This window comes from Grammomys surdaster, unplaced genomic scaffold (genome assembly GCF_004785775.1).
Source record: "Grammomys surdaster isolate TR1022 unplaced genomic scaffold, NIH_TR_1.0 208, whole genome shotgun sequence".
Taxonomy (NCBI): Eukaryota; Metazoa; Chordata; class Mammalia; order Rodentia; family Muridae; genus Grammomys; species Grammomys surdaster.
In genome coordinates this window covers 2,766,390-2,784,433 of record NW_021604653.1, presented here as the reverse complement: position 1 = coordinate 2,784,433, position 18,044 = coordinate 2,766,390, and the positions used below count along the sequence as shown (strand labels likewise).

At 39.4% G+C, this 18,044-nt stretch overlaps 1 protein-coding gene across 1 annotated transcript in view; it reads right to left on the bottom strand.

The window, feature by feature from the left end:
* Nucleotides 1–926: 926 nt before the first annotated feature.
* The window catches only part of Actr3 (actin related protein 3), a 42,866-nt gene continuing 25,748 nt past the window's right edge, over nucleotides 927–18,044 (bottom strand). Inside the window, exons 6-12 of the mRNA XM_028771477.1 lie at nucleotides 17,135–17,242; nucleotides 15,737–15,880; nucleotides 10,860–11,033; nucleotides 5,322–5,414; nucleotides 4,984–5,109; nucleotides 3,100–3,183; nucleotides 927–2,109 (exon numbers count right to left, since the gene is read on the bottom strand). Coding sequence (XP_028627310.1) covers nucleotides 2,014–2,109; nucleotides 3,100–3,183; nucleotides 4,984–5,109; nucleotides 5,322–5,414; nucleotides 10,860–11,033; nucleotides 15,737–15,880; nucleotides 17,135–17,242 — 825 coding nt within the window. The 3' untranslated portion in view covers nucleotides 927–2,013. The remainder of the gene's footprint in view (nucleotides 2,110–3,099; nucleotides 3,184–4,983; nucleotides 5,110–5,321; nucleotides 5,415–10,859; nucleotides 11,034–15,736; nucleotides 15,881–17,134; nucleotides 17,243–18,044) is intronic.

Sequence of the window (18,044 nt, the reverse complement as noted above, 5' to 3'; positions counted from 1 at the left end):
TGCATGCACACAGGTACAGGTGCTCATACAGACAAACATCAACCATGGTACAGCTTATTCCTCCAGACACAGACCAAATTGCATCCTGGGAAACACAGCAGAGCCTAGGTCTTCCTGTGTACTCCAACAATCCATGTCCAAAAGTTTGACACATTTTTCTCAGAGTTAGAGGACATGATTCTTTAAAATTGCCATTCTAGATTACCATTCCTTCTCCCACCCCCCAAAGAGAGTAATTGTAAAGGGTTTTTTTTTTTTTTAAATATGTGTTTAGTTTCTCTGGAAGTATTATATGTTTATCACTGCATGTGTTCTGCCTGTTCCCTAGAACTGGGGTTGCAGGCTGTTGCCACCCAGCATGGGTGCTGGGAACTAAAGGAGTGGCTTCTGCAAGAAGACAAGTGCTCAGGGCACCGAGGCTCCTCTGCAGCCTTGCAGCTCACTCTTCTACATTGACCACATCTTATTGGGCCCGAAATGACCACACCAGAGGCCAAGGGTGAGGGAGAAACCCACTCTAATGCTTCTGGAACAAGCTCATCAAACTCATGATTCAACTGCTTACAATAAAATTATAAGTATCCTGTTATGCTCCACATAAGAATCAAGGTTCAGTCCCCAAGTTTGTCTCTGTAGATTTAACAGACCACAAAAGCGGGCATGTAATGAAGGCATACCTAATTCTATTGTGTTTTGTATATTATGGTGTTATTCCCAACAGTGCTGTTTTAAGTGTTTCAAGATTAAAAAACACATCCCATTTGCTGTCCTATAAATAACTGGAAAATCTTATGTTCACAAGAAATTCTCTACCACACACATGCCAGAGACTTAAACAAATGCCACTGTCTCTTCAGAAACAGAAATCTCATCAAACAATAGCCAGCCAGTTGAACTCCACTGCATGAAGAAAAACCATCAGGAAGGATAATTCAATTTTAATTTATTGTCATCACGTTTCTTCATGATCCAGATATTTGAAAATGCAAAGAAAACCAACTTTTCATGATATGTCAGGGACTGGCACTAAAAAAAATCCAGACTGCAAATGAGTTATACAAATGAAATATCAAATGGAGATCCAGTTATCAAAATGAAAGCACTCAACATATTAAAAGTTCACAATTATTTGTACAGAGCACATAAAAAAGTCAGCTTGCTATCCAACCGCTGTGCTTTTTAAAGAGCTACTGCAGATTTTGAAGAAAATAGACGTATTAGTTAACTTATAAAGAGATCAAAGAGCCTGAAACAAGTAGTAAAAAGAAATTTTTGCCTTTATTAGAATGGCATTAGGCCTTAAATATGCCAATTTTGGTAATCACATTATTGTTTTAATAAGAAATGACTCTACAGAATTGCAATACTGGTCCAACAGTCTTATCTTTCTTTTAAAGCAAGAAACAGAATGTAAGTAACCAGAAAGCAGGGCAGGCATCAGCTAACCCAGGAGACTAGCTTCTTAGATCCAAGCGTTTGCAGAGAGAACCGCTGGGCTGGGGAGGGGTGGAGCAGCTCGAGATAACTGGAACCCAGAGTGTGCGCCAAGTCCCATGAGGCTGCTTGTTGAATTCATCTTTTCCTTGGTCACATTGTTTCCCTCCAATACTACAGTTTTTCTTTGACTTTTTTTCCTCAAAGTATAAAAAAGTATGAAATATAAACAAGCTTCGGCACTGCTCCCTCAGCAGTGCCCAATCAGGCATTACAGAGCTCTCTACACACCCACAGAGCCCAGCACACTGGCGAAGTCAATAATATACAAAATATCAGGGCACAGAAAGAACTAAAACCCATTTCTTTTTTGATACACATAAGATTCAAATATTCAACCTAAAGGAAAACAATCATCTTGGCTCTCTTCTACATCTGCATGTTGACACACTCATTAAATATTCCTGTACGATCATGTTTGGGTAAAAACCTCAGAACCATCCATTCAGACAAAAAACAGGTCATCAGAAAGATTATCTCATTTCCATCTCCCTAACCCCAATAAACAAGGAGTCAATTTTAGGACATGACTCCAAACACTGGATTGTGACGACAAATGCTAGGTCCAATTTCTTCATAATCCTTTTTGGTGTGGCATACTTGGTAGAACTCAGGCTGAAAACAAAACAGAACAATGCACTTTAGAGTTCAAATTCTATTTTCCAATAGTCTGTAAAATAGAGACTTTAAAATGGGTGTTAAATATACAATATGTATGAGTCGATTCATGGCTTTAGGACAAAGCTCAGAACTCTAGAAACCAAGATTAAAATCTACAATAGATATATCTTCAGGAACTCTAGCGTCATTAATTCATATCCCACCGTTCAACACCTGTCTCTGCAGGGTTCTAACATGTAGTCTGTTGGGCTGGGCTTCTCCACTTAGGAAATCTAGATTTAGATTGGAACAAGAATCTGAAGTACAGCAAGAGCCTAAGGAAGCAGAAGCAAGGTGACACTGTAAGCACATCTGTGCCTACTCTTTTCTCCTGGTGCATGACTACATTCTAAAGGGCAAACACAGCACAGCTGCTGATGACTAAATTAAGACAGAGAACAATCTTTACTTGTTTTAAATGGTTTTATATACAACATTACAAATCTAGTAACTCATATAAGAAATTCTTTATTTTAATAGCCCATGCCCTAATACAATAGCAAGATATTTATTATACTAATTATATTAGAACATGTTCTAAGGGAGCATGTTTTGGTCTGGAGAGAGGATTCTAGAATAATTCTCTTTATTCTGTTTCAAACACTATACTTACTATGCAATGAAACCTAACATTTTCCTTCATATTTTTAGATATTTAAAAAGAAATACCAATAACTTTCTGGTGAATATTATTTCTACACATTTAAAAGAATTTTCCCTATAATAAATTTTAAAATATAGTATAATAAGCTCACTCTGAAGTATAGAATGTCTAGTAAGGAAAAGGTAGAAAGAACAATAAAGTGAAATGACTTCCAAACATAAATATGTGTGTGTGTGTGTGTGTGTATATGTACACACACACACACACACACACACCACACACATTTTTAAGTTCCTCATTCTTCTATCAAAACATAAAAGTTTACAGGTAAATTTACGCACCGTGGAAGCCAGCATTGACCCTCCAAACCAGACTGCATACCGCTGCATGTGGTGTGTAATAACTTGTACATCAATAGGCTTGGGCTAAAAAGTGACACGATAACATCATTTCAACAGTAAATTCAAGTACCAATTTCTCTATCAATTAAGCTTAAATGCATATACACAAAAAGTGCAAGAGACATGACTCAGAAACTGAGATTATCTAGAGTGGACATGGACCATGGAGGAAGCAGGATAGAACAGGATGGAGATGACCACACTTCTCAGCATACACAGCTTAGCAGTTATCTGCACTACTACACAGGACTTGAAAGGCTGCAGACATAATGATACGTGTTTAAAGATCAGAAATGCTATTACCTTGCTTTGATCTTACAACTTGCACACATGTATCGATTATCACACTGTACCCCATAACCACGCATAATTAAATACTAAACATACTAATCAAATACATTAAAGGAGGCATGCATGGGGCAAAACCAGGGCAGACAGAAACTAACTATACTTCTGGCAACTACCTCAGCCCCAGCTATTTCCAGAAAACGACAATGAGTGCTAAAACTGCTGGTTGAAAAAAGTGTGATGAAGAAAGTGAGACGAAGAGCAGAACAGCTACACGGCCTGACAGGTCTCCTCTAAGTTCCTACACATGGAAATGCAAAGTTAACAGCTACACACAGGAGAAAGCTGGCAGGAAGCACTCTACCAAGTGGTTAAAGTTAATAGGTGGGAGAGTCCATATCATGTATCCTCTGATCAAATGCAACAAATACTGCTTCTGTGATGTGACCACCAAAGCACAAACTACACTCACCCACAAGGAACACCAAACAGACCCACACCAAAAAAAAAGTACAGAAAATAAACAGCCTGTATTCTTCAAAAATGTTCAGGTTAGGAGATACTGACCAAACCAAAGATTCCTAGAGTTCCTTAACTGGAACATGGGAAGCTATCAAGACAGCTCAGTGGTAAAAGGCATCTGTTATCAATCTGAGTTTGCCCAAAGGATCAACATGGTAAGAGGATCAAACCAACTCACTCAAGTTATCCTTTGATCGAAACATGTGTGAATGCATGCACACAGGTGCATGTATGCACACACACACACACACACACACACACACACACACACACACCCCATCCCAAATTATTAAGAGGAGGAAAAAGAGGAGGAAGAGGAGTGTATGTTCTTTGACTGAATATACCATTGTTTTTGTTTTCTTTTGTTTTTAATTTTACTATTTTCCTTTAGCTTGACGGATCTTTCTTAAATCAACTGGTGAAATGTATCTCAGGTTAACAGGCACATCGTATGTGTATAATCAATGTGTGAATTCCCCCAAACACAGAATTTAAACTTTTCTTTAGAAGATACTTATTTTGTGTGTTTGTGTGGCTAGTGTGTGTGTGTGTGTGTGTGTCATGGTGTGCTTGAGGAGGTCAGAGGATAACACTGAGAGTTAATTCTCTCCTTTAACCTTTCCATGGATTCCAGGGATCAAACTCAAGTCACTGGGTGTGTACTAGGCCCCGCTATACAGATTTAAAACTATGTCTGTGAAACACAAGTCAGCCTTTCACACAGTGGAGAGATATGTGTATGTCAGGAGAACTGGGTGGTTGAGGAGGAAAGCAAACATAAAAACCTATTGCATAAGCAGTCTGCCTAAGCTGTAAAGTTTTGTCATTACTCAACAGAGCTCAAAACAGATCAAAGTACCAAACAACAGACTGCATCCATGATTCTAGGGACAGTAGCCACCTTCCATCAGAATATCTGGTATGGTTGTCTTAATGCTCCTAAGTGAGAAGTTGGCAAACATTCCTGTCCAGACTTCAATAACAATTCTCTGTCAAATGGTTGAGAAAACCAACCTTCAATCTACCACCGCTCAGCTCCTCGCTTAACTTCAGCCTGGCATCTACAGTTCTCTTCAAATCTCTTTGCAAACGACGTCCAAAGTCCCTGAACATGGTTGAACCACCAGAGAGGACAATGTTCTGTGTTGGTAGAAAAAGAAAAAACCAAAAATTATGACCTTTATTTTAAAAGAGAAACAATCTAGAGACAAATACACAAGAATTCATTGTGTCCTTTCTAAGACACAATTTTCTAATATTCAACAATGAACAAGAATAAAGGCTTTTAAAATATGCTATTAAATATTATGAAAAGAAAACTTAAAACTCCAGTTTTTGCTGTAAACACTAACCTTGTAAAGAGGACGCCGGACATCAATGGGGCAATTCTGAATGACTTCATCTACAACTTCTGAGATAGGTTGTGTAAAATCTGGATTAGCAAACTGAAAAATAAGAAATTTTATACATGAGATGTAGGATTGTTATGTTAACATTGTTAGGTTCAGGTCAGTAACAATCCAGCTCAGGAGTGAAAGGATCCTGTGGTCAACATACTAAAGCTACTGAGGATGCAAGTGAGATTCAATTACAATAAGAAAGCTATGCCTGTACTATGAGACAGTAGTCATCGTAGTAACAACTTCTGTACACAGCGAAGAGAATACCTGAACATCAAAATTACCATTTGGAAAACAATCTAGCAACTGCTAACGAAGATTCAAAGAGCCACACACCACTGGCTCTTCTTCAAAAGTTCCCAAAGGGAACTCTGATCAATATACTTTTTGTAAAACTTCACCACAGTGAAAATATGCTAGAGAGATGGCTCAACAATATAAAGCACTTGTTGCTCTTGCAGAGGACCTGTGTCTGTTTCCAAAACATACACGCTGGCTCCCTCCTTTACTTCTAGTTCTAGGGGATCCAATGACCCTCTTCTGACCTCCACAGGCAACAGGCACATCCATATACATAGATATGCATGCTTACAAAACACACACATAAAATAAAATCTATAAAAAGGTGAAAATAACCACCAACGGTCCAGCAGTAAGGTGCCATACACCCTGTCATTAGATTCTGTATTAGATTCTGTATCTGGAAACTAACTTACAACCCTCATGTGAACAGGTAACACTTATTTCCACATACACAGGGCAGCAGCACTTTCAAGTGTGTACGTGCCTGGTTGAAGCTAAACAGGTGGTACTATGTCTTCTTAGCTGTCACACTATAAACACTTGTCCTTTTTGGTCATTTAAGGTTAGTATTTTTCCTACTATGACTGGTAATCCTGATGTTTAGACCACCATCTAAGGCACAAAACTGATGTGTAGTCCACATGTGTCTGGGGTGTGTGTCTTAACAACGAAGTGCCAGTTAGGCAGCGGTATGGATGTCAATTAGTTCAAACAGATGAACACGTAGACCAGAAGTATGCAGATAGGATGATGAAAACATGACGAGGGACTGACAGAAACATAACCTTTTTCTTCCCTTAGGAGCAATGGTTCAGTATTCAGTACTTTATAATATTCTCAAGAACTTTATCAACAGATGAAGATAAAGAGTCAGTGATGTATTTAATATGATACATCACAGCCAAAATAAAGCCATTTCTATCTAACATGTGATGCTCAAAAGCAAACACACAGGCCACATGTTTTACCTGGAAAGTAGATCTCAACACTGCATTATAGGGAAACAGAAAACAGAGCTCAGCTTGGCTAGCTCTGGATGTCATTTAAAGACAAGCTAACATGCAGTCAGAGGCAAGCAGGCTGACTGTGACAGAAACCAAAACAGAACTTGAGACCTTACTGTCCATGATGGCATTTGTGACTGCATACAATCTTTGTTGGCTTTAGACTGCAAACACTGAAGATTCCTTAGTTCTCAAAGCACTGTGCTTTAATAAGCCCATGGTAATACTTTAACTTCAGAACCTGGCAGTGGTTTTAGGGTTTTTTTTTTGTTGTTATTTTGTTTCTTGTTTTTTTTTTCTTTTTTAAAGCAAAGTTTAATTTTCCCAAATCTAGAAAGAATGTAACAATTTGACAGAAAAGTCTTTTTTATTGCATTGATTTCTACAAAACTTTTCCACTGTTAAGGCAGATTAGTAAAGTCTCTTCATTGCCCTTTGTCCTCTCTAATATTTACCTAAAACAGCCACACACACATACTCCTATGCATATATGGTTAATTGTTCCCATAATCTTGCTCATGTTATCTGCCATACTGTGAGCAACAAGCCAGAGCAGGGTCGTGCATGCCAAAGCTGAGCCTGCATCCTCTGCACAACACACGCTCTCCTCACATCTTATTTTATTGACCCACACTCTTGCTTAGGCTGGCCCAGAATTTTCAGTAATCCTTCTACCTTAACCTACTGAGTGTTGGGATTGTAGGTGCAGATACAACTTCTATTTTTTAGTTTTTAATCAGGAACACACAAAAACAGAACTTTACAAAGCTCTCCATGTTCCTATATTCTATATAGGAAGTAGTAAACTTAGCTGTTCAAAAATAAACTTTTCTACAGGATGTCTGAATCATACCCTAACCTCAAGGCTCAGGGAATTATGGGAAAAAGAGGAGGCTAAAAGAGTAGGAACCAGAGGTGCTGACTGACTCCAAGGAAACAGTGTCTTCCAGACACAATAGGAATGACACACAGAAAACCTAGAGAGACTGTGCAGAATACAGTATGTTCACAGACTCAAGCTAGACAAACTGCAACACTGAGAAGGACACATAAATTTCCACCCCTTAGTAAGAAACTCTTGTCTTAACTGCTATCTACTGGGAAAATCAGCTAGGCCACTGGGTAGAGGGCAGGATCCATGTCCAGGAGGCCAACACAAAACTGACTTTGACTTTAGACTTCACGTACTATTATACACTTTTTGTCTTACTGGTTTTGCTTTTTTTTTTTTGAGAGAAGAAACACAGAGACAGAGACAGTTGGGCTGGTAGGAAGCTGGGGAAAAGAGCTGTGAAGTTAGGAGAGGATAAAGAATCATGATCAAAATATGTTGTAAAAAAAAAATCTTTTAATAAAAAAAAGTAAATCCTCTCATCTTTCATATATCTTATCATCAGTATTGTATTCAAATCTTGGATAGGTTAAACATTCAATCATTCATCTAGTCCAAATTAGAAAAAATGAATGAATACTTCAATTAACAGGAAAACTAGAACACAGAAGGAATCTCAAATATTCACTTGGGAAGTAACACACTTTCTACATCACACATACATACAAGGAAGCTCTATTCTGGGAAACTACAGTGAACTAACTACATTCATCTAATTTTCTCTCATCAAATTAAAACCACTGGTAAAGAGAGTTTTTAATTGAAAAAATCTAAAACACAGAAACAACCAAAGATAAGGCTGTTGAGAATGTGCAGACCCTCCTTATACTTAAATCACCAGTGACTTCAAACAAGAATGACATTGTTCTATAATAATGGACCTTTCCCACAAAGAACTAACTACATCTGGGAGCTTAGAAATCGAGGCAGGAGGAGATAAGGACACACAGTCCCATAGTCAACCCCAATTCTCCATAGGAGCCCATCAAATGCTTTCTCCTCATCAAGACTTCTGCTTAATGAATTCTTAAGAATAGACTATCCTTCAGAAAACAGCTTTCTGAGTTATTTTTATCCTCCTTTAAAGTAATGAAAGCACACAGAAGGTGTCAGAAGTCTTCTAAATGAACTGTAGGTAGGTACACAGCTCACGCAGACAGAAGGACTGACAGACTTTGACTGACATGCTGAAAAGGTTATCAGGGTACAAAGGGAACACATGGGGACAAGAGCAGAAGAGAAGAGGAAGTTACCTTCTATAGCTCAAAGTCAATTAAAAATACCTAAAACTCGGTGTGAGGTGGGGGGTGGGGTGGGGGGGTGGGAGTGGAGGAAGGGCGTGAATCAAGGCTGCAAATTCCTAGAACTCCAGTTCCGCTGTTGGTGGTTTGGTTTTGGAGAGACAGAAGGTCACACCATGGAGCCCAAGAAGGCCTCAAACTCTAGATTCTTGTGTCTTAGTTTCTAGAGTGACGAGGTTACTGAACTGCAGCATCATGCACAGCCGAGTTGAAGTTTCCAGGGACTCATTTGCTCTGATCTCATTACTCACTCTGACTGCTATACCACATTTCCTTTGACAGAATCTAAGTTACTCAAGTTACAGATCCCTCATATTCTTAGCCCTCTCACATCTAAATATTTACTAAACCATAAAACCCCAATTTTGTTTCTCCTCCTTTCTCCATGACAGATATTTATTCACCTGAAAAACTACAACAAACTCATCTACTTCCAACCCAATCTAAATCACTGTTCTGATACAAAACCATGTATCATATCATATACATTTCCATGTTACATTTCCACACAGTATGAATTCTCCAGCAGGTAAGAGTTACCCACCCAACTGTTGGGCTGACTTCATTTGTTAATTCCTCTGAGAAGTTTCCTGGTTCTCCCAAGCAGACTTGGGCTGTTTCTATAAACTCAACAGATATGTCCATCTGTTAAAGCAACTAAACTACTTTTCTTATAATCTTTCAGCTTTCGATAGTCAGTACTCAATCTGAGACCATGAAAGTCATAGCCAATACTAAGTGTCTAAAAAAAGAAAAAAGAAAAAAAAAGAAAGAAAAGAAAAAGCATTTACCGAAAATAACTGTTCTTGATGCTGAATAAGCACAGCAGGTACTGAATATTAAAATTCTAGTAAAGTTAAATTCCTAATATCAATTTACCTGAAGAATTCATTATTGCCAGGCGGTGGTGGCGCATGCCTTTTAATCCCAGCACTTGGGAGGCAGAGACAGGCAGATTTCTTAGTTCAAGGCCAGCCTGGGTCTACAGAGCAAGTTCCAGGACAGCCAGAGCTACACAGAGAAACCTTGTCTCAAAAAAACCACAAAAAACAAAAAACAACAAAAACAAACAAAACAAAGAATTCATTATTAAGGATTACCAAAAGCATCTATTTTACTATTTTATGACAGTTTTTATGTTCCTTCAATTCCACAGACTATTCTACTAGATACAACAGTCATTTTACAGTAGAGACAGGGGCTTTCTGGAATCTTTCCCAGGATTTAAGCTGTTACAAACCTGAAAGGCTACCTTCTGCCTTGCTCTTCAGGACCTCAGCTCTCCCTAAGTGCATAAAGATTAAACAGGTAGGATACAGGACTGTGAAAGGATGATTTGGTCTCCAGTAGAGCACTGGTTTTGAGATAGCCGGAGACCCAACAGGTATCCATTGCCTGTGTAGGGACAGCACATATCTCACCACGCCCCTGGACTCCAGACTCCTGACACGAGGTCTACATCTCCATTAACCTGCGACACACACAGGTAGAGGGCGTGACTACAGGCTTCAGCCTCCAGAGATTTCCATATTCATGAGTTATCTAAAGGCCAGAGGGTATAGCTAAATTAAGTGACCCTCCTCTTTTCCCCCTCCCTAAGTCAGGCCCACTCTGGGTTAAATGAGGGGGTTGGGGGGAACATCCAGAGTCAACTATTATCTGTCATGCCAATAAAGCCGTTTTGGAAACCCACGGACTTTCTCGGGTTATTGGAGCCTGCCGTACTGTGGCCATCATTCCGGCCACCGGTTCCCACAGTAGGATATGTACAGATAAGGATGCTTTAACAGAAACCTCTTCTCGGGTGGGGGTGGGGGTAGGCAGGGGTTGGGTGGAGGATAGAAATCATTCACTCTGGTGCTTTAGGACACTAAAGAAAGTTTCTGGGAGTGATTCTCTCCAAATTTCTTCTGATTTTCTGTTGCATATTTCAAAGTGATCCATTTAAAATAAAATAAAACAAACAAAAATACCAACTACCAAGCATTACCTCTGGATGGAAAAAGATCTCGGGTCCCAGGAATCGCTCATAGCCAACGTCAATGGAGAACTCTTTCTTTGAGATGGCGTTGACTCCGGTGTACTGTTTGATCCACTTTGACCCATCTGTGTCATACTTGTTAAACTCTTTTACTAAATCTGGACAGACATAACTGTAGCGTTCCTTAAAGGCAAATAAATAAAAGTATTTTTTTCTCTTATCTTAGGTAAAGTTAAAGATAGTGCATAGTGTATCAGTCAAACAATGAAATGAAAAAGATAAAATTAAGTAATTGTGATAGGTGAAATTTTACTACTAAAATATCATATTGTGTAGTACAAATAAATGGTTCATCCATACATATTTCTGATCCCATCTATCAACACAACTAAAATCTGAAAGACTAGACTTGGCCCTAACTATTTTAATGTTACTTTATAAAAACATGCACTAAAGTCTTCAACATCTACCAATATCTCCTATCTCAATAACACAATAGAATGTTCTAGAAAGGAAAAAAAATCAAAAAGCACAAATCCAGAAAGAATACCTATAGCAACACAAACTAACACAGATCCTTTATACCCATTTAGAACAAAACTAATTCTGATCAAGGCAATGAGTAAAGAAATACAGAAACGTAAGCTACTCTGCTCTTGCCTGAAAGACTGAATTAATACCCATGATTACCTGACTTGTGTCCCACTGCTTCTATCCCTCTATCAATTTTTGAGGAACATACACAATGTCCTATAATTCTGAACACCAAAGACTCCTTTCAATGTAGCCACAATTATTAGCACAGATAACAAAAAAAATATATATATATATAAAGGCTGTCATGATGTGGCATTACAGTGTTGCACACCTTTAATCCAGAGCACTGAAGAGGCAGAGGCAGGAGGATCTTCTGTGATTTGGAGGCCATCCAGGGCTACATAGTGACACCCTGTTTCAATCCTTCTGCCAAAAGGAAGGCTTCTATGATAAAAGGACAATCTCATTATCTCACACACAGTCTTTAGTCAGGGTTTTACTGCTGTGAACGAACACCATGAGCAAGGCAAGTCTTTATAAAGGATAACATTTAATTGGGGCTGGCTTCCAGGTTCAGAGGTTCAGTCCATTATTACCAAAGCAGGAGCATGGCAGCATCCAGGCAGGTATGGTGCACGAGGAGATGAGAGTTCTAAGTCTTCATCTGAAGGCTGCTAGCAGAATACTCACTTCCAGGAAGATAGAATGAGAGTCTTAAAGCCCACACCCACAGTGACACACTTACTCCAACAAGGCTACACCTCCTAATAGTGCCACTCCCGGGGCCAAGCATATACAAACCACATTCCACTCCCTGGCCCCCAAAGGGCTGTTCAAACACATGAGTCTATGGGAGCCACACCTACCCATAGCATAATAAAAAATACATTTACCAAAGCCCCCAAAGTCTGTAGCAGTCTCAACAATGCTAAAAGTCCAAAGTTCAAGGTCTTTTCTGAGATTCATCCAGTCACTTTACTATAATCCCCAAAACAAGACAGGAAACCAGCTGGGCAAACTCCAAACTCTGTATCTCCATGTCTGATGTCAAAGCAGTCTTCAAATCTCCAACACCTTTTTCATCTTTGTTGACTGCAACAGATGTCTTCCTCCTGGGCTGGTTCCACTACCAGTTAGCAGTTTTCCTCAGCAGACAGCCCACAGCTCTAGTATCTTGAACTTCTTGGGGTCTCCAAGGTAACTTCAATGTTACAGATTGTTTCAATGTCTGGGATCCACATATGATCTCCTAAACTACTCCAAAAGGCTAGCATCACTTCTCCAGCTCTGTCCTCTGTAGCACTCTAAGCTCAGGTTGATCCACTTCACTGCTGCTGCTGTTCTTCATGATCATTCCATGTTACTGGCATCTCTAATACACTGGGATCTTCCACTGCAACTAGGCTTCACCAATGGGCTCTCTTCATGATGCCAGGCCTCAAATCCTTTGCATGACCCCTTCAGTCTTGGACTGTCAACTGCAACTGAGGCTGCACCTTCACCAATGGCCTTCCATGGCCTCTCACAGTGCCAAGCCTCAACTCCTCTTCATGACCCTTTCATAAGTTCAAAACCAGTACCACCTGGGTGACTCTTACACATCACCAAGTACAGCTGCAGCACGAGGTACAATCTTGGCTATCTCTGGAACACAGCTTCTTTGTGCTCTCAGAAAACACTTCCCAGAAGATTTAACCTCAGTAATGCTGGTCTCTTCTTAACCACCACTAATTTCTTAGCTCCAGCTAATCAGCATCAATTGTCCCAGTAGTCCCTTCTATTTTTCACTTGAAAGCCTGAGCCACACAGCTGAAGCTGCTGTGTTCTGCTGCTTTCTGGGGCTGGAACATGGCTCCCCTTATTCTACTATTACCAGCTTTCTGTTTCCCAACTCTCTCTCTGCCTAATCTTGGCTTTCCTGGAACTTGTTCTGTAGATTGACCTTAATCTCAGAGATCTGCATGGCTCTGTCTCCTGTAATGCTGGAATTAAAGGCATGTACCATCATGTCAAGATTTAAGCTTTTCTTCACCTAGAACCTGCTTTGTCCCAGGCTGGCCTTGCACTCAGAGATCTCTTTGTCTTTGTCTTCTGGAATTAAAGATGTGTACAACCATGTCTAGATCTAAATTTAGCTGGGTGGGATCTTGCCTCCGTGTCCCTTAATCTATTATGTCCAAGAACACAGGATTCAGCTCCATTTCACTTCCTGGTGCCCCTTTAATACTTGAGCCATATATTTTATATTTCCCCTTCCAACGCTTGGTACCCCTGTTCAAAATGCACTTCAGGAGATTTAACCAGAGAACAAAGTCTCTGCTGGGCTTTTTTGAGATTTCCTTTGTTGATGGAATTAATATCTCTTCACTTTGGCCTCAGGTAGACTCTTCAGACAAGGGCCAAACGCAGTCACATTCTTCACCAAATTACCACAAAAATAGTCTCTAGGCCACATATTGAAATTTTTCTCCAGTGATATCTCTTGGGCTAGGTCTGCACAATTCAAATCACTCTAAGTAACAAAGTGTTCCATATTCCTACTAGGATAGCCCATTAAGCCCCATTTAAAGCGTTCCACTGTTTTCCACTGTCCCAAAGTCCACGTTCTTCCAAACAAAAGCATAGTCAGGCCTATCACAGCAATAACCCAGTCCCTAGTTCCAATTTCTGTCTTAGTTAACAGTTTTACTGCTGTGAACAGACACCATGAGCAAGGCAAGTCTTATAAAGACAACATTTAATTGGATCTGGCTTACAGGTTCAGAGGTTCAGAACATTAACATCAAGGAGGGAACATACAGGCATCCAGGCAGGCATGGTACAGGAGGAAATGAATGTTCTACATCTTCATCTTGAAGGCTTCTAGCAGAAGACTGGCTTCTAGTCAGCTAGGATCAGGGTCTTAAAGCCCACATCCACAGTGACACACCTACTCCAACAAGGCTATACCTAATAGTGCCATTCCCTGGGCCAAGCATACACAAACCATCACACACATCTATCTCCAAATCTTGGAGGTGGAAATTTCATTGAGAAGGGTTTGGTTTTTTTTAAAGATCTTCAGCCTGAGCAGTCTTCCTTGCAATAAATCTAAATTCTCAGTGGTCTTTTGCTTGCTTTCTTTGTTTTACTGCCATAGATTTCCCAAATAAATTAAAAAAATAAGTGTTAATATAAATTTTTACATTTTTAGAAGTTTGGAGGGTTTTTTTGTTGGTCTTTTTTTTTTTTTTGGGGGGGGGGTTGTTTTTATGAGAGAGAGACTCTCTCTATAGTGTTGGGTATCCTAGAACTTGCTATGTAAACTAAGCTGTCCTCAAATTCCGAGCTCTACCTGTCTTTCCTCCCAAGTGCCTGGATTGAAGGTATGAGCCTGGCTCCATATGTTTAGTTTTCAGGTTACCAACTTGAGGTAAAGTTCGGAAACCATTTAGTAGTTTCTTTAATATACAGGAAGCAGTCAAGGCATCTTCATGCCTAAGCTTGAAAGAAAAAGACATCTCAGCCGGGCGGTGGTGGCACACGCCTTATAATCCCAGCACTTGGGAGGCAGAGGCAGGCGGATTTCTGAGTTCGAGAGTTCGAGGCTAGCCTGGTCTACAGAATGAGTTCCAGGACAGCCAGGGCTACACAGAGAAACCCTGTCAGGAAAAAAACAAAACAAAACAAAACAAAAACAAAAAAAACAAAAAACAAAAAGAGACATCTCCACAAATATCATAAAAAGAGATGCAAATAAATGAGTTATTTTTGCAAAGGCACTTTTACATATTCAAAACATGAGAAATACCAAAATTTTTCAGCTTTGTTGATAAATAACAAATTCTAAAAGCAATACAAAAAGAATAAGTAAAATATTTTGTCTGCATGCATGACAAAAAATGATATAAAAAAGAGCATATATTGTCAAAACCTAATCAAATACCTCATATACCCATCAGTTTCTGTCATGTTCCACATCACTTAAGTAATATCCTGCATCTATACTGCAGAGCTCAATAAGCCAATTACAGCAAAACAATTTTAGTAACAGAAAACTATTAGGAGTAAAATAAGAACTTCAGAGTACACTGAGATGTAATAATTTCTGGGTAAAATAAATCTTTACTTGTAATAAAAGGAGTAATCACAAAAGTGATTTAAACACTCTTATGCTAGCCCTCTCAACTTGAGAGAATTGATAAACTATGCAAAGAGCAAATGATCATCAACCATTTATTTGTGAGGAACACAGAGAAAACAACTTAGAGGAACTGCTTCGATGAGAGCATTTAGGTAAGGAGCATTCCTTGCCATCCCAGTCAAGCATGTGACTAATCCCCAGCTGACCCACAATGTGTGCAGCTTACCTTCACTGCTTTCGCAGTTTCCAAGGACTGTTCAGGAGGAATTCCTACTTCTCGGTCTCGCAGCAGTTGCTGAATAAAATATGTTATATCTCTTCCTGCGATTGGAATGTGTTTAATACAGCTGCCGATAACATATCCTTCAGCCTACATACAAGGGGAAAGGTGTCAAATTTACTTTATATTCCCAAGATGGTAAGATGCTTAGTGTGGAAAGCACTTGCTTTGAATCCTGAAAACCAGAGTTTAATCCCTACAACCTACATAAAGGTGGAATGAGAAAACCAACTCCACTCATATGCCCAGGCGCAAGCATTCTCTCCACCTAATTACTGAATAAAATTTTGTTTAATTGTATTTCTAAAAATTAATTGATAAAAAAAATTAAGATCCATTTCTTAGCAAGATGTGACAAGATAGCTAAAATCCCAGCATCTAAAAGGGTGTTGCCTGGAGACAGTGCCTCTGACTAAACCAGAAACTTGCTGTTTTTATCTATGCCACTGAGTTCTTGAATCTACACTGTCTCTGCTTCCCACTGTTGTGCTTAGGCATGCACAGCTATGACCTGCTTTTCATGTGGGTACTAGAGATCTGAACACTGGTCTTCACACTTAACAAACTCTCTTATCTACCAATTCTTCATCAATCCCATAACAATTATTTTAGATACCACAAAGGAAAAAGAAAGAAAGAGCTATCAAGTACATTACCCAAAGCTATTAAATGCTAGGCACATCCTAATAAGATATTAAAGACACCCAAAGGCTAAACAAAAAGGGGATATATCCACACAGTAAACTAGGATTTGGCAATATAAAGAAGCATATATGCTATAATAAGAACAATTTCAAAAACTTAAGTCTAAGTGAACACAGCCTGTCACAAAACCAGAGAGTATATAATTCCATTTCTATGAAGTTGGTGAACAGGCAACATTCATACAGAAAGCCTGTAGCTGACAGATATAATGTATACCATACTTGGAAGCTGTCATGTGCTACTTGAGCTCACTAAAAACTTTCCCTCCTTTGTGTTCTCATTTTCCTCCTACATGACCCATGATGTCAGCTGAGGCCATCAGCACAGATTATTCTGCCACTTTCCTAGGTCTTTAAGCGAAGTCAAATCTGGGGTTGATCATGCCTTATGTACTATGTGAGGTCCACAACACTGTTCTCACACTTAACAAACATAACTATGATCTGGGGGCATCGCATAAGGGAGCTGTAATTTGCCTCCTTTCAGCACTGTTGATGCTCTTAAGATCTTCACGCTCCTCCTGCAGCCCATGATGGTAGTCCAGGAAGAGCTTCGAGTCTTGTAAAGATCTCATCAGTTCCTACCATTTACCTCCAGGTGTACTATTTCACATTCTCTTCAACGATTTTCTGTACTTACCACAGGAATGACATGAGTGACTCCATCTCCACTGTCTATTACTGTACCCGTCAGCGTCCGCTCTCCTACTTGTCTTGAGGTCCAGGATGCAGCTAAGGCAAGAACAGCCTAAAAGGTAAAACAGACAAAAATAAACTGTTGAAGAGTTCCTAGGGTGGAAGTCTATAGAAACAACCTGTACTGACACTACATACTTTTTACAGTTCATGGGCCTCTTATTGCATCAGGATACTTAGAAAGTTCAGAGTTGAAAAGGAACACTCTCTTCCTAGAGACACAAGCAAGAGTGACACAACATGTACATAACATGCACAGCACTACCTTGTCAAACTTACCCAGACAACCACAGAATACCACAGAGGATAGCCTATCAGCAACGTGAGCAGTACCCAGACTACCACCTACGAGGATAGCTCATCATCCACATGAGCAGCAAGTGTTACTCTTAAAACCTCAAACTCCAAAGTTCCTAAATGCAATCTGCAGTTAGCATTGTATACAATACCCTAACTGAAAAGGTCATACACACTTCCAGACACTGTGAATTAACTAGAAACCAGTGACACACAATAGCATTTTTCCTACCAAGAATCTCATCATGCCTAATGCAAAACAACTCTTTCCAGAGAGTAACTTTTGTAAACCGAATAAATTTTTTAAAAAAGCTAATTTCTTAAAATCAAAATATACAAGTAGTAACTAAAAAGATGAGAAAACTGACTTTGCCCACTTGCAATGTAATACTAAAAGGAACCAAGAGGTCTTTAGTCCACCATCCTCCTTTAAAGAAAAACAAAACACAAAAAGTCTCCCAACAATCATTTAGCTTCAGACTCCTGAGATGGCAGCCATGGCTCATCACCTTATTTTAACAACAACAAAAAAACCCCCAGCATTTCAATAATACAAT